General features: G+C 40.5%; 1 protein-coding gene across 14 annotated transcripts in view; it reads left to right on the top strand.

The window, feature by feature from the left end:
- LOC126997334 (transforming growth factor beta-1-induced transcript 1 protein-like) overlaps window positions 1-12,233 on the top strand; it is a 176,021-nt gene extending 163,788 nt beyond the window's left edge. For all 14 annotated transcript variants that reach the window (XM_050858375.1, XM_050858373.1, XM_050858371.1 and 11 more), the window contains 2 exons: window positions 8,829-8,949; window positions 9,648-12,233. In XM_050858375.1, the coding sequence (XP_050714332.1) occupies window positions 8,829-8,949; window positions 9,648-9,793 (267 nt within the window). In that variant the 3' untranslated portion in view covers window positions 9,794-12,233. The remainder of the gene's footprint in view (window positions 1-8,828; window positions 8,950-9,647) is intronic.
- Window positions 12,234-18,280: the final 6,047 nt, after the last annotated feature.

Here is an 18,280-nt window from a genome sequence, read left to right as displayed (position 1 = left end):
TTTATGAGTACCATTTGGGTGGTGGATGCTTGAACGGGTATAGAAGAGAAGGGAGGCTGTGGAAGATGGTGCAGTTGCTGGCGGGACAATGGGGAACATTCTCTTTTTCTATAAAGTGCAGGTGTACTTTATTCCTTGTTGAGTCGCATCCCAAGGTTCTTTCTTAATCAACTTTATCGCTGAGAGAGTAGGGGACTGTATTTATTCTTTGGTTTTGACATGTCTTCGCGACATTGGCCTTTATAACCATCTTCTTAGCCAAGGCGCTCCACACCCGGCGACCCGCAGTTCTCTCTCCGCCCTCCTCGCATCAGTTCCCGGAAGTTGTGAGGTGCAGGCCAAATTAGGATGCGGGAAGATGCGTGTGAAAACTAGAGTGGGCGAGAGAAGGTGAAAGGAGAGTGGGTGGGAGAACTAGGTGATATAAGGGGATAAGGTGGATGGGTAGGAGGCAGTTGGTGTAGGGAGCTGGGAAAGAGGACAGGCAGGTGTGGTCTCATGCTGCTACTCTTATTCTTGTTATTGTGGTGCTTAGAGCCATGTTTTGACACCGTGCCAGTAGATGGTTGCTGTGGTTACCTTTTTTCACGAAATGACTTGGCGGAGCAGGGACAAGTCCAAGGAATGGCTCAGCAACACCACTTTCTATATTTTTCTCTGTTTGCTCTCTGAATGGCATTATATTTTTCTTTAAATTTAATTTGAAGGGAACGTTTAAAACAGGTTTCTCTTTTTTTTTCCCTAGCTCACAAACACAATAAACACACACACACACACACACACACACACACACACACACACACACACACACACACACACACACACACACACACACACACACACACACACTGAAAAAAAATCGCTTCATGATGCAGTGGATAATGCGCTCAAATACCACCCGACAGGTGAGGTTTGAGCCTTGCTCAGGGGGAAAAGTTTTTTCCCTGACAAGCGGTTAGGGTGCCCCTCTTTCAGCAAGGAGGATGGGGCTATGCAGAGCCGTACGTAGATAAGAAGAATTTGGACACTGCCTCATCAGACGTCACGTTCCTCTAGGTTTCTCATGCTCACTGCCTGGACGCTCACTTGAACACCAGCTGCTAGTATTTCAGTTACTACCATTTTCGTGTATTGATGGTTAGCCTGTGTTCAGGCAGTGAGCATGAGCAGTTTTGAGCTAAGATGGCATCTGGTGAGTACATGGCAGAACTCTCCCTATCTACGGCTTTGGGGAGGAGTTGTGTCAGGTCCCAGTACTAATGAATCGGTTCATTGAACTCAAGAAAGCTCCTTCCGGGAGGGTACTGGCTAGCGATCATGAGTGATCAGACCGTGGGGAATACAATTTTTATTGACATGCTTCTACCCAGATACAAACTCAAACTCGAAAAGGGGAGAGGTCGGCCCCGTTTCCCCTGATGTGTGTTCCACCTGGTTGCAAAGTTCACCGCCCACCACAGCCATTAATGAGGGTGGCAGCGGCAGGTGGCGGGCGGGGAGGGCGGCGCCGGGTGACTGGCCGCCCGCCCGCCGCCCTCTATAAATGTGCATCTATTTCCCACCATTTTTGCGCGTTTGTGTGTGTTGGGCGACGCGGCGCTGCTCCTAGCCAGATGTTTTTTTTGAGCTTTTCATACATAGCTTGTTGTCTATATATACCACTAAAAGTGTAGTGGGTGGGCGGGGCACCAAACACATGAGGAGAGACGGAGGGCGGGGTGCCTTCTGTTGACAATACGCCACGGTAATGTGGTTCGCTAATCCCATGTTTTGAGCGAGATTTAACTGCTATCAACTACGTTAACCGTATTGCAATGAAAACAAGACCGCTTACACAGCTGATAATTATTATAGTGTCAGTTGACTGGACAAAATTTAATGCCAATAAATTTCATAAAAAACTTTAAAGATACTGGAAGAAAAAGATACGGCAAGAAGACTGTATATTTAAGATAAAAAGAAATCCTTTTGTGTAAAATCAAAGGTGTGTTTGTGGTGCTTATGCCAGGCTGGGTCTAGGGAGTACAGGGAGGTGCCAGCAAGGGAGGGGCCCAGGGAGGATAGGGGACCACGTTCGTACTCGAGCCAACTAGGCTCCCGTTTTTCTTCCTTATATGACAACCCCCCAACCCCCTTCACCCTTTCACACACCTTGTGAAGGGCGTTCGTGGAGAGATGGACGGTAAAGAGGAGGGAAGGGAAGGGAAGGGATACATTATACAGTAGTTGCAAGTGATCTGAATAAAAGTAAGTGAAGAGACTGGTGGGAAAGATTTTATGAAGTCAGTGTCGATTTGGATAGTTAGACACATGAGAGAGAGAGAGAGAGAGAGAGAGAGAGAGAGAGAGAGAGAGAGAGAGAGAGAGAGAGAGAGAGAGAGAATTTACATGGATGCTCAGACCACTCTGACCCTATGGTCTAGACTTGGTGATCTTTATCAAACTCAAGTGAAACTACATCAGAGGTCCACCAAGATTTTGCATTGCTGCCTTAGCAAATATCAAGATGGAAAGAGTGTCGGACGAGTTTATTTTTGAATAATCATTTGTGTTCCACTGAATCACTGAAGATGGGAGTTTATACCATTATCAACAATCTTGGTGAAAAGAAAATGATTAAGTCTGAATTTATTCGTTTATGTTTTAGTTTTGTCATATTTCTCGTATATGGTGTGTCGTCAATCGTAAACGTTTGTCCTCATTCGTAATCGGAAACCATGAAGTATTTTCAATTCATTGGATCATTTTTTTCCTCAAACATAACATCTCATGAGAAAACATATTAAGGGATAAAAGCCGTTCCTCATAAGGGATGTTGCACGAGGAAGATATCATCTACACCTTTTCACCCTCAAATTAAAAAAGTTGAATTTCAAATTTAAAAGTTCAAATTCAAATTAAAAAAGTTGAAATTCAAATTTAAAAAGTTGAATTTCAAATTTAAAAAGTTGAATTTCAAATTAAAAAAGTTGAATTTCATATTAGAAAAGTTGAATTTCAAATTTAAAAAGTTGAATTTCAAATTAAAAAAGTTGAAATTCAAATTTAAAAAGTTGAATTTCAAATTTAAAAAAGTTGAAATTCAAATTTTAAAAGTTGAATTTCAAATTTAAAAAGTTGAATTTCAAATTTAAAAAGTTGAAGTTCAAATAAAAAAGTTGAGGTTCAATTAATAGATGAAGTGCAAGTCATAGAAAGATATATGTGCATGCCTACATACATAAATATATATATATATATATATATATATATATATATATATATATATATATATATATATATATATATATATATATATATATATATATATATATATATATATATATATATATATATATATATATATATATATATATATATATATAATCTACGTATGTGAAGGTATTCTATGTTGCATTATTTTTACGTTGCTACGTTTAGCGTAATAGTGCGCCTCTCTCCCACTGAGCTCTAATACACATGGGGGGGTTATCTCCCCCGTCAGCGTTCAGCCGCCGGCCGCTATATTGACTGACCCGCACTCGGCGCCTCCACCATAGTAATTGAATGGGAACTCTGTAGTTATTTTGTTTTCTTTGTCTCACTCATTCCACATTCGCACATTCCAAGGACTCATTCCAGACCCCCTCACTCCACATGCATTCATTCCACTAACAATCATTCCACAAACACTCATTCCACACACACTCATTCCACACGCACTCATTCCACAAACCCTCATTCCACAAACATTCATTCCGCACACACTCATTCCACACGCACTCATTTCACAAACACTCGTTTCACACGCACTCATTCCACAAGCACTCATTCCTCAAAGACTCACTCCACACGCAAATTCAACTTTTTTAATTTGAATTTCAACTTTTTTAATTTGAAATTCAACTTTTTAATTTGAATTTCAACTTTTTTAATTTGAAACTCAACTTTTAATTTGAAATTCAACTTTTTAAATTTGAATTTCAACTTTTTTAATTTGAAATTCAACTTTTAATTTGAATTTCAACTTTTTAATTTGAAATTCAACTTTAATTTGAAATTCAACTTTTTAAATTTGAAATTCAACTTTTTAAATTTGAATTTCAACTTTTTTAATTTGAAATTCACCTGTTTTTTTAATTTGAGGGTGAAAAGGTGTAGATAGCACTTTTTTTATGAAAATATTTTTCATATTGGGCAAAGCTAAAGTGCAGACACAGGGTGATTTGTTTATGTACTGAGAAACATCTTACAAATGGTAAGATGCACCATTCGCGGAAGGAAGGGGAAAATATAACGTTTTGGCCTCAGAGAGGTACATGTTACTTAAGATTTTCGGTATTAACATTATCAAACTGATTTATTGATCACTTTAATGAGCACAGAATGGCATATAATGCTTTTATATTATTTTGAAGGATATTTCGAAAATGCGCTATCTACATCAACGCAAGGAAATATGCCGTCTTATATGAATACCCGTGTGTATTTATTGAATTATGCATCTATGTGAATACGACAAACATCAGTAAACCCTCTTATATATATATATATATATATATATATATATATATATATATATATATATATATATATATATATTTTTTTTTTTTTTTTTCCTCGTCGCAGCCTATAGTGCATAGTGCAGGTAGGCTTGTTCCCGGTGGGGCCTGATGGTTTGCCCAGCCCGTTCTGGCGCAGGCGAGTGTTTATAGTGGCGCCATCTTGTGTTGGCTCATGCTGCCCCCCGGAACTCATCTTTGAGCCTCTCTTTGGAGAGGTTATCTAGAGCCCGGGTTGATGGGTGGTCTTCAGGGCACTCGGCGGTGACTGAAAAACCTCAGCTGTGCGGCGGTCAGGATTCGAACCCGCGTCCCTCCTTGAGCTCCTGAACGCGGGGCCGTCACGCTAAATAAAAATTTCTGTTTCCGTTTTTCTGCCTCCAGTACGATATCTTCGGAGCCGGAAAACCACAACATCAGTTTGTAGAGCACGCGGAGTGTATTATACTGCTATCATCACTACCTGTCACCAGAGACCTGGGTAACTGCTGATTAACCAGCATTTTGGGTACAGTAAAGCAGTATTTATGGCAGAGAGCAGAACATTTTATTTTAGCGTTTAATATCATCACAGATTCTACGTGACAGTAATACCCATGATTTTTAGGGCGCTTGAGTTAACTTGAAAAAATACATCGCAGGTCCTTTGCTATACTGCTCATGCTTACTTGCAGAATAGTCATTTACGTAATGAGGGTTTTATCATATAACACGATAAAGATATATTTGTTATGCACAAGTATGTACAAATTATATTATATAGACATGCCTTTAGTATTATCTTACACTGTTATGTCAATCAATGTCGAATTCTCATTGCAAATTGGTATCGAAAATAGCTGTCACCCCTCTGCACCATAAAGTTTGGAGAAAATTAAAATTCTGGTGTTCATTGGCATCTACACGCCCTAGTGCCAATAGTCCAATTTGGCAATATCCTCATTATTGTGGGGAGACCATGTGGTCACCCGCCCGATACCGAAAGCTCCTAAAAACCCACTTAGTTCGTGGGGTTGGGCACCTCTTAGCTGAATGGTAAAATGCTGGCTACTCATCTTGCTGGTCGCGGGATCAATCCCCAGCTTCGGAGTGTATATTACCTCCTTTTCCATCTAGAACAATTTCTCAAGTGTTTTGTCACCGAGGTGTGTTTAATGATGGGAAGGGCCATGGAGGTTCACCAGTAAGTGAGGTCTGACACTCCGGCTGATGTCTCGTCCAGTAATGGCAAAAACCTGCTTCTGACACTCCGCTGTATGGTATTTCCATGCAGATTAGATGGGTATTACACACATGTATTAATTTAACTTTTACTTAAAACATAAGTAATACATTAAAAAGTATATGTATGAAAATTATAATACTTAAGTGACTATACGTATATGGAGATAGAGAGAGAGAGTGTGTGTATATGCCACTGGCAAGTGAGGTGAATTAGTTTTGTGTTTATGTTGTGATTCCTTACTCTAACTCTGTCCTGCAACATGGCAGTGATCTGTTTCCCAGTGTAGTGACACTTCACCTGTAAATCTTTTTCGGCAGCTGCCCTAGTCAATAAGTGTAAGTGATTTACATGGCGCTCTGTGTCATACTTATGATCACTAAGATTAGAGAATATGTTTTACTAACATAAGTATGTAAGACTGCAGTCAGAGGTGGGCGCGGTACTGAAAAATCAGTAGTGTGGTTGCGGTAGTGCGGTACTTTTTCCGGAGTAGTGCGGTTGTGGTAGTGCGGTCCCATTTTTATTCTTTCCCAGTGAGGTACGCGGTGTGCGGTACTGCGGTAGCGGTAGTCACTAGTCAATATAAAAAAAAATACTTCAATGCCTATCCTGGCTATCCATTGACGAACTAATAACTTGATACGAAAAAAAAATAAAGGAGGACTGGGGAAGGGAGAGAGGGAGGTAAAGGAGGAGGAAGGGGGGCGACAAGAGAGTAGAGGACGGGAAGGGGAGGACGGGGAGGGAAGGGAATGCAACTTTCCGAGGGAGGAGGGATGGGTCAGGGAAGTAGGAGGAAGAGATCAGCGTCATGTGAAAGGAGGAAATGGGGTGTGGTAAGGAAGGAAGGAAGGGTGGTGCGGGGAAGGGGAGGAGAGGGAGAGAAGGGAATGCATCTTTCCGAGGGAGGAGGGAGGGGACAGGGCAGGGGGAGGAGGAGATCAGCGTCATGTGAGAGGAGGAAATGGGGGGTGGGAAATAAGGAAGGAAGGAAGGGTGGTGCGGGGAAGGGGAGGAGGGTAGGAAGGAGAGGAATTCTCGGAGACGGCGTTTGAGCGAAAACGAAAGATTACTAATATAGGAAAGTTATGACGGGAAGTGAAACATTATTCAAACTGTCCAACATATTAAGACAAAACACATCAACTGGTAAGAGCTAGACACCGACCGTGGGAACGCTCTAAGCTCTGGCGTCTCAGGCCTCAGCGAAGAAACCACGTGGAAATTTCAACGAGGAGATAATAATAATAATAGTAACTTCAACTTAAACTATTAATTCACTTGACATGCTGTACATTTTAATAGCTACAGTACAGAACATCCACACCAACATCCGTCGAACATAATCAACCAATGTTGGCTGTAACCTGTCTTGATTTTTCTTGTACTTTCTCATTCGGCACAACTGAACATATTTTGATATTGAGTACCTTCCCTGCACACTCCAAGCCTATTCAACAACACTGCTAACCATAGATTGGAGGCAAAAAATAACATTGGACATGAAAATAACTATTGGGCACTATTGGGCCGCTTGTTGTAAACTGAGCTTCTTCCATTTTCCTTTATTGCTGTTAGAGTCAAAGTAGCATAAATCCATTAGAATAGTCACAGAAACTATTGTACTTTATGTCCACTTGTACGCTGCCTCTCTAACTCACCCTACCTAGCTATGCCACTGCTAAGGAACACCCCTAGTGACAGCTACCAACTCTGAGGCAGCTCCATTCATCACCACCCTTTATTTTCTGATATCCAGGCATCTTGCAATCCATTCATATACTTTACCTTCGATACTTAGTTGTTTGATCTTGTAATTTATGGTGTGAAACTTTATCAGACACCTTGCTAAACTACTACATCTAGTGATTTGGTTATGTCATGAACTGAGAAAATTCATTATAAAGGGGCACTATGTTAACCTTAAAATGCGGGCTTGTTTTGCCGTGCCTGTCCTCCCACGCGGGCATATCCAGGCAAAAACATACCTCACTTCAACTTCTTATATCTTCACTTCTATTTACTTCACATGACTGAATGAAGTATCATGGTAAAGTACATACCATTAATTTAAAGACTATAGAACCATTGCTAGAGCAGGTACGGAATATTGAATTGGATCACTGAAAACACATTATTATAGACAGTTTTCCACCCCTAGTGGACTTGCCTTCTATGATTTAGTAATAAAAAGCATAACTTTTATACAGTTTATGTGAAACACACCCAAAAAAATAACTCAGGCCTTCCTGATGCCCTTGATGGGTGCTGAGGTGCTGAGGATGAAATTCACTGGAAGGTGAGAAGAGGTGGGATGTCTTGTGGACATCTTCTCAAAGCTAGCACAAGGCATACACTCACCAATAATTAGTTGGATGTTGTTTGAAAGAAAACGACATGCTTACTCTACTTCAGCACAAACAAATTAAATTTGACGGCGCGCTAAGTCAAAAAATGTCTTGTCGACTATTGTCGACACCCGCGGTTTGAGTGTGTCGACTATTGTCGACACCCTTTCTTTAAGGGTTAAACAAACATGATCTCTTGTTTCAAAATCCATGTTTTGAATGTCTTTTCAGGCAATAATTTGTCACTAATCTTGCTCTTGAGTAGCTTACCTACCACTGAGGTTAGACCAATGGGTCTGCAATTACATGGTAGTTTTCTGTTACAGTAATGTTTTTTAAGTGGTCTTTGACTTTGTTTTATGTGATTTTAACCATAGACATTGTTATGTTATTACAATATGTACATGAGCGAAATACAACAGAATAAAGTGATGGAATTAACAGATTGTGTGAACATTAAGTGAGCATTACAGTGCCTAATACAAGACTGAGATGCATATGCACAGTATTGTCTCTGGCAACAAAGACCAGAAGATGTTGCCTTCTACTGTCATGTGATACCCTGTGAATTCTAGAGTTCTAGCTGAAAATAATATGTACAGGGTTTCCCGTTCATAATTGACATTGAGAATGCTGAGAATGTGAATGTCAGGGGATTACTGTAGTTTATAAATGATTAAGGAACTGATATCTTAATACTATTTCATTTTGCAGGATTGTCGCCAACCATTCAATGGAGGGTCTTTCTTCGACCACGAAGGAATGCCATATTGCGAGACCCACTATCATGCAAAACGTGGCTCCCTATGTGCTGGCTGCAACAAACCCATCACTGGTAAGGTTTTCAAGTACATTAAATTATGCTGATTATAAGCAAAATACATCTGACTAATGATATGATTTTTTTTTTTTTTTTTTTTATAAATTTACATAGGAATAAAGATCACTCAAACCCTAAAGTCCATACCTGGTAATTACTAATACAAATGCAAAGTAAATGCAAGCAATTATATGCACAAAAAAAGGATTAGACGCAATGCCTCAGAAGATATCTAGCTAGAAGGCAGAAGTTGATTTTATGTTTGAAAGATTTTTTCTGAATTTATAATGAAATTGATTTATCATGCTACACTTTGCAATGGATATATGAAAATATAATAAAAGGAAATAGGGAAAGATAAAACTAATTCAATAACTCATCATATTCTTAATTCTCAATGCAGAAAAAAATGAAAATAGTTAATCAATAGTATGTTTTAATTGCTTGAGATTTTAATATTTTCATGCACTTGCATTTGTCAATTAGTGCATAGTGCATGAAGAAAAAAATTCAAAAGTTTGCATCAGCCAGTTAGTGCTCAGGTATCTTTTGATTCAGGATGATCAGTGATTCTGGGATGTTCAAGTTAAATTAGATGACTATCATAAAGTCAAGGCTGCTTTTTCTTTAATAAATTCATATCAGTTATGCAAATGATGGGTGGAGAATCTGATTACAATACTCAACATATTCACTCTGTTTTTCTTCCACAGGCCGTTGTATCACTGCCATGTGTCGCAAGTACCATCCAGAACACTTTGTCTGCTCATTCTGCCTGAAACAGCTCAACAAAGGCACATTCAAAGAGCAAAACGACAAACCCTACTGTCATGCCTGCTTCGACAAGCTTTACGGCTGAGCTGGCCTTGTCAGCACCCCAAGCCAGGCTCCTTCTTTAGACTTGGGTCTTTCCAGTGCTACTCATCTCTGTTAGTTGGTCGGACACCTGACACAACACAGAACACATCTTTTGAGTCATTGGTAATTAAGTATTCACTCCTCAATTTCGGAAATAAGAAGAAACTTGAAAAACAACTAAGTAGAATGGTAAAAAGGTTTTACAATAAGTACAACATAGTAAGACATCAAATTTTTTTCAGTCTCCCATACCCACTTCCCTTCAGTCTCAATCTCAATCAGTCATATTTTCTCTATTGCCCTTTTCATCTTCACTATTACTTCTATTGTCCTTACTACAGTCTGTTCCCTTGTCCACATTATCCACTTTCTTATTGCAAACTGTGTAAATGTAATCATGTGTATAAGAAAAACAGTTATCCAAGCCATCATAATCATTCTTCTGCTATCTTTCCTAGTTTAATTCACTTACTCCTTCACTCCTTTTCTCCCCCAAACTTTTATTACCAACTTTTACCATGTTTAATCTCACCCACAGATTTTGTAATTTCATACCACAAATTATCTGTCGTGCTTGAATGTAGTAGATATGAGGGAACTTTCCTATGTAGAAATGGTATGCTGGCTGCACCACAATGTCTTCAGCTTCAGTCCTTGCTTGAAGTACAGTTTCTTTACTTAATATGCATTTTAATTAGTCTTAAGGTGAAATATTTTTTGCAGGTTATTTTACTGATCATAGGTGCTCTCAAAATTGCCTATTCCATATACTGTTGCTTATCACAAGTTTGTGGTTCAAATTATCATTCAAATAAAAAAAAATATTTGCTTTAAGAACCCCTTCACTACGGCCAGCCCAAAACAACGCCCTGCGCCGTATCCAGGATCGACGCGCGCGCCAAATTTCAAATGTCGCTATTGAATATAACAAGTTTTCTGCCATAAACTCAACATAATCATCATGTATTATATATGAAAATATGCAGAATTAAATGGTGCACATAAAGAAACATAAATTAATTGATAATTTTGAGATGTAAGCATAAATATAGATATAAAATAACTTGTATATTGGCTAAAGTGAGCCAGGACGCAGTATGCGCGTCCTCAGATATGGTACGGGGCACGCAAGGACGCATTATACGCGTCCTCGTGTTGAAGGGGTTAAACTTTGCTTGAGAGTAAAAGCTTATTTTGATTTTATCATAGGTTAAGTCTGAAATATTATTTTATAATAAGATATATAAGATATTAATATCAATACATGTGTATTAGTGTATTGGTGTGTGAAGCACAAAGGGGAAGAGTTATTTGCATTTTCTTTGCCAGTCTAACCCTCAGATTTCTTGTGACGGATTAATCCATGTCCACACCTGAGGTCATGGTTTTATCGTCAGATGTTTGTTCAAATTTTTGTAGTTATTGTGTGTTACTGTCATAAACTTGATCTAATCAAATTTAACATCTGTTGTGTATGCAATAACATGACTGAAAAATTAACTCTTATAGATATAAGGAACATTTCAGTGTGTTGGACATATTGCATTGGTCAGGCACTAAGAAGCTACTACTGTAATTACAGTTTTCCTTGATAGTCAAGTTGAAGCTCATTACTAATTAGCTTAAAAGTAGGCATTAATGTTTAACAGTGCACAATGAAATTTCGACAAGTTTTGTTTGTAACTCTTTATGAAAATCTATTAAGTTGATTTTTTTCATTTGTAGCACTTATAAACCAATTATTGTTGTCTTCTTGTTGGAAGAATTAAATGAAATTTAGTTCATTGAAGCTACATGTGACAGATTATTATGGATTATTGTGGATCAAAGAATTCAGTCAGAAGCAATATTGATTTGAAATGTAAAGGAGCACATTCAGGTTTCAAAGGCATCATGAAGTCTTGCAGATTTATGGAAAAAAATTCATGTAACTACCTGAACCTTTATCTTTGGACTTGCCAAGTGATTTTCTTGAGACTTCTAAAAAGGAAAGTTAATAGTTGGAACTTATTGATTCAGCTTTAAATATTGTGATGAACACTGTATTTCAAAGGAAACATCGAGCAGTGTAGCTTCATAGTCATTATAGAGGTGCTGTGAAGGAACTTTATCATGAATTTCTGGCATATCTCAGCAGCATAAGTCCATACAGGAAACAGGAAAGCTACCTTGCCAATGAATATCTGATGCTGCTGTGTGTTTTATTGTAATTCAAGGATGATTAACTATTGTTAAAGAAAGAAGAATCATTTAATGTATGCTAACTTTGCTGTGGGTACACTTTTTTTTTTAAGTAATAAGCTAAATATACATCTTCATATAAATAAACAATCTCTCTCTCTTCTCTCTCTCTCTCTCTATTTTAACTTACACACACACACACACACACACACACACACACACACACACACACACACACACACACACACACACACACACATGATCATTGAAAGAAACTGAAAATTTCAGGTTGGTTTGATTAAATTATTTATATTGCCTTCTGTTTATATTTTGTATCAATAAGATTGTAACTAATCTTTTTTTCCTGCATCATTTATTCTGCATTGTTTTGCTCATCCAGTTAATAAAGCAAGTTTCCTGCATTTTAAGCTCAATAAGAGGAATTTACTGGCCTTCAGATTACATTTACATATACATTTGGTTTTTTTCTTAAACCATATATTTAGCCTTTATTCATTCCTTGTTTTTTCTTAATAGTTTAAAAAGGGTTTTGACATAGCTATTTTAGGTTAATGAAGTCCTCTGTATCCCTTATCAACTTTTATCTCTTTTCCTCCTCAAAAAGCGACACTATTCATAGCGTTCCTATTCATAGCATGGTGAGTGGGTGACAGTGGGAGGAGATGGACGTGCTTTGTCTGCGCTCCTGAAACTGCTGATTCGACAAGCAGCAGGAGCAGGACTCTGAGAGACGTGTGTTGCATTTGTGAAGACTTTTCAAGCAATAAGTGGATTGCATGCTGTTTCTGCCCTAAGTGGTGTCATGTGAAGTGTGCTCATCTGACAGGGGTCAAGCAGGATAATACATATACCCAAAATAAACTGGGTGTGTTTGCCATGCTTACACAAGGCATCTTTAGCAACCAATATTGTGGAAAAATTGGATGAATTTAAGCAAGAATTATCTAAAGAAATGTTAGTTGTGAAAGATAAAGTTGAAACTCAGGCACTCAGTGTGAAAGAGAAGTTGGGCGAGGTGGCGGATGTGCTTTGTGCTAACAAGACAGAGTCGACTGGTGCCAGCTGGGCTGACGTAGCAAAACGAAGGAGGAAAAAGCGTCTCCTTGTCTGTCGTGAAGGCCTCTGATCAAGATAAAAAGCCTACTGAGATGGAAAATGAAGTTTCCCAGGTATTACAAGGCATTCAGATTACTGATTCAAGATTCAAGAATGGAGGTAACATTGTTGTGAACTTTGATGATGAGAATATAAGGAATGAAGCAGCTCAGAAATTAGAAAATGTAGTGCAAATTTTCACAAAAAAGTGTGGGAAAATTAAGGCCAAAGATCATGATCTGCAATGTGCATAAAGAGGAGACTGGGGATAAGATAACTGAGACATTGTTAAACAGGAATGAGTTCCTACACTAGATTCCAGGAGTTGAGGGGAAAATTGAGAAGATTTTCAATAAGCCTGCTGCAGGTGGCACAATGCACTATATTTTGAAATGTGACCCAACTGTTAGAGAGCTGATCCACAAGCATCATGACAAGATAAAACTAGAATGGGGAGTGTATACTGTGAGATATGGATACCATGCAATCATATGTTATCATTGTCAAAGATACAGCCATCTTGAGGCCAACTGTACTGCCAAGACCAATGGAGAAGCCCCACAATGTTTCAAATGTGCCGGGGATAATAAATCAAAGGAGTGCGCCATGGATGAGAAGAAATGCACAAATTGTATGAGGTACAAGAAGCCTGAAATCAACCACTCAGCAAATGACCAGTGTTGTGTAGTTCTTCAGACTGAAATTGAGAGAATTTGTAACATAACCAATCATGACTATTAATATTATTGATGTTTGAGACTCAAAGATAAATTGAGCGTTAAATGTTCAGTGAGTTGGAAATAATCGTTGGACATTAAATTGTGATACTACTATAAAGAAAATATCAGATAAATGGAAAATAAAATAATGGATATTTGTGATACTATAAAAAGGAAAGATATTGTGATTAGTATGAACCAAAATATGGCCAAGTGACTATAATGATGCCAAGTTTATTAAAATGACATCAGTAGGCTATCCATGAAAAGCAATTCAGACTCACTCACTCACTACAACGATGTGAATAAGTGCATATCACGGGTTATTATAGAGGTCATCATAATTGTTGACGGCCCTTTGGAGCGCTGCGCTGGAAGTGGAGCAGGGCCTGAAACTTCATCAACGGTAACAGTAATGAGGCGTATGGTTCAGTGATGGCGGTCAAAGTCAAAGCTTTGCATAGTGGCAGTATGGAAACCAATGAGGTGGGAGTTGTCACTGTTCAAGGCTGAGACATCAGATTATTGGGGACTGGCAGCACCTCCCTCGACTACCACAGACACATCTGTGGTAGCCGAGCCCTACCCCGCCTTCCCGAGGTGACCTCGTTAGTACACCACATCTTGATTTTAGTAGGGTTTTTTTTTTTTTTTTTTTTTTTGTGTGGGGGGGGGGGGATTATAATTCTTTGTTTTACGGGATGCTTTTTATTTTATTTTATTATTTTTTTATTAATTTATTTATTATTATTTTTATTATTATTATTATTATTATTATTTTTATCTTTTAGTGTAGGGTGATGGTAGTTTTAGACAATCTGGTGCCCTGTGTCCCTTGAGGAATCAGCACTGCGCCAGCTCTTTCACCTGCCAGTGGCCTCCCATGGGGATGGACAAAAAGTAGCTACAGGCAGAGGGGGTCTCCATCTGTCCCCAGGGAAGGTGCGAAACTCCTATGAGTGGCTTACATGAATGTAAATGGAATGAATGATAAATTGTAGGGTTTGATGGCAAAGGCGTGGTGGTGGTGGTGGTGAAGGATTTACCCCCTAAAAAGGGGGAACGGGCCTTTGTCGGTGCGACGGCCCGTCGCAGGGGGAACCCGCCGCTGTCGTGCGGCGGGTGTGGGGAAGCCTCCGCCGACGCCACAGCCACGAGTAAGAGCCGGCGAGCAGCGACGGAGGCACGGGAACTGCCCGCCGACTCCCACCCGAAGAGAGTTGCCAGCTAGGCCAAAACTCCCACAACTTCTCCCTAAGATTGTGAGAGGGCAATCTGAATAAACAAACAAAACAAGCAAAACTAACTAATCAGAGCAGGATACACATTCCCCGGACTGGCCGGCCAAGCTGGTGGCCTTAGGGGGGGAGTTGTGTGAGTCACCGAGAGGCGATCGTGGTGTTACGGGTAGCACGTCCGCCCGGCAAACGGAAGGGCGCGGGTTCGATCCCCGGGCGGTGCCTGCCTTTTCTGGTGATCCCCTGCCTCTAACATAAATGATTTCCAGAAAGAAAGGATTGATGTGTTAGGTGTAGGTGAGACATTTGAAAGGATGTGGTGTGTGGGGATGTGAAAATGATAGCAGGGGGAGGGTGTGGAGGGGGGAGAAGGAGAGAGGGATGTGCATTATTGGCTTCCCCACGAGGTTGGGCGGGAGTGAATGGGCATGGATGGTGTGGATTACGAGGAAGATAGGAAATAGTAAAGTATGCATGGATGTGTGTGTGTAAGCACCAGTAAATGATAAAGAAAAGAATGGCAAGAATGAGATGAAGCAATTCTGGTAGTACTTAGGACTGTATGAGAACCTTTGGGAGTGAGAGAAGAATTTTTGTGTTAGGGGATATGAATGCAAAAGTTGGAAACAGGGAGATTGGTAGTGTGGCTGGGAAGTGGGGTGTGGATGGAGTGAATGAGAATGGACAATACCTTGTGGATGTTCGTGCTGAGAGGGGTTTGTTCTAGGCAAACACCTTCTTCCAGCACAAGCTAATTCAAAGGTATAGAGGATTTGCAGTGACGTCACGAAATAGCGTCGTCTGCACCTTGTGCGTCGTCTGTAAACCCGCTGGTGGTCACCTCCCCAGCAGAGTGAGCAGACGGACCACGTGTGCCCCATCCCCAAGTCACTACCCGCGGGCAAATGGCAGGACCTTCAGCATCATTTGTGTTAAGTGATTACGCGAGATTGCTTGAGAATGCTGCGAAGCTAAATACATCGAAAAAATCAGTGCTTTTGGAGGAGGAGACTGGTAGACTGACTGTCTAGTTGGCTGGCTGGCTGTCTGGTTGACTGGTTGCCTGGTGGGTTGATTGGCTGGCTGATTGGTAAAGTGACTGTCTGTCTAACTGACCGACTGGATGGCTGGCTGATTGACTGGGTGACTGACTGGGTGGTTGACTGATTGGCTGATTGGTTGGCTGGTTGAATGGCTGATTGGTTGGCTGGTTGAATGGCTGATTGGTTGGTTGGCTGACTGTCTAGCTGGTCGGTTGACTGGCTGTCCCTCTGCCTGGCCGATCTGTTGCTGACCAGTGATGCCCAGGTAGGCCCAGGTAGGCAGCACAGGCACAGGCAAACAGGTGAGAGCAAGTGACGACAGGTGAAGGCAGGTGACGGCAAGTCACCTTACACTACGCACTCTTGGTCACTTCCCTGCGTACACATATACTCCACCCAGCACTGAGCTCTGTTCCTCTGTGCACTTTGCTCCACTGAATTTCCTTTCCTATTTTCTTCCCCTGCTTGAGCGCCACCATGCGTGTTTACCTCCGCCAGCTCATGTAAATCCCGTTCCAAACTTCTAGAGTAATGCCCCGCCACACAATAAGCTAGGGGACCCGGGGCAATACCTAAATGAGTGTTACCTCATGTAATAATCTGATCAGTCTTGCCTGTAATATTTACCTCTGACAAAATGAGCACTGCAGAGTCGAGATGAAGCAGATGGCCGCCAGTATTCCCTCCTCACAGCTGCTATCCACTTCCCCTGCCCTTTTGGATTCGCTGGAAATCTATAAAATGACACAGCATCTCTCCCGTGTCGGTTACAACATTCAACCGCACAGCATACGTATCCCATGAAGAACACACCGAGCACTTGTTTAGCCGCCACCAAGGTTTGCTTTGCGACCACCGCCACTGACCACCAGGATGGCCGTGCAGGCCCGCGCTACCCCCGCACCCACACTGATGACGTCAGCTGCAAAACCTCTATACATGAGCAAGGAGAGACATGAGGAGTGTAATAGATTATATAGCTGTAGAAGCTGCAGAAGTTGTGGAAGGAATGTTTAATGGATCTGATCACTTTGCAATAGTAGCCAAAAACAGGATGAAAGAGAAATGGGAATTCAGAGGGAATGGGAAGGAAAAAAGGGCAGGAAGGAACTAGCAAGTGAGAAATTGTGTGAGTGGCCACAGGGAGATGTATAGGAGGAAAGTGGAGGAAATACTTAGAAGAGCAAGAGCAGGGATAGAACACAGTGCAGGAGTGAATGAGGTGTTAAAATGTGTTTAAGGGTTCAGTGGTCAGGGCAACTGACTTCACCGGTGGCGTACCCCTGGTCAGTGCAGGCCGCCCAAGGGCCGCCTCGTTCACTTATTATTATTATTATAGTAACACTAGAAAGTGGCATTATCAATATGATCTGAAAGTAATAATGATCAGTACTATTATGATAACCATTATCTAGCATCTTCTAAATGCTATTACTATCATCAATAGAGGGGAGGAGACGAAAATTTTTCTAGTGCATTTCTAGCGTATTTCACACCTTAGTCTAGCGCTATTACATCCGACATATTTGGCAACACTGCCCGACAGTGTGGCTACAATGGCTTTGCTCACTTTGCATCCCCCACCCCCTCCTCACACACACCTCATGAGCCTATAATGCCCTCTAGGCCCCCCCAAAAAATCTGCCAAAATTACGGGCCTGCATATGCACATCGTCATTTTTTTTTTTTTTAAACAACAAGATGCTATTTCCCGTAAATTTACCCATGAACCACTGCATGAAGGATATATGTATTGACTTGAACTTATTACAAAACAGAGCGCTGTATTGGATTCATAAATTTTTTTTTTTTTTTTTAAAGAATAAAACAATAATATATGCCCTCCCGTGCTTGAAAATACTCATGGAACAGCCATATGTACGTACACGCGACCAGCTGCGTACACGGATCGGTGTTCATAGTGATCCACCTCTTTGTAAACAAAGGGGGGACAGCTAAGAACAGAGGGCAGCCAGGAACACAACTAATTCGTAGCTAGTCACGTTAACAACTGCACCACGAGTATGTGTGTGTGTGTGTGGGGGGGGGGTCGCGTCTGGAATCTTGAAAGTTCATATATTATATATAGCGACTATAATTTACTACACAGATAATTTACACTTGTTTACACTATACACTGATCAAAGATGAATTCGTAATGTGGAAAGGATGCTGTGAAGCAAAGAATGTC

This window comes from Eriocheir sinensis, chromosome 12, assembly GCF_024679095.1.
Source record: "Eriocheir sinensis breed Jianghai 21 chromosome 12, ASM2467909v1, whole genome shotgun sequence".
NCBI lineage: Eukaryota > Metazoa > Arthropoda > Malacostraca > Decapoda > Varunidae > Eriocheir > Eriocheir sinensis.
This window is presented reverse-complemented; position numbering and strand designations above follow the sequence as displayed.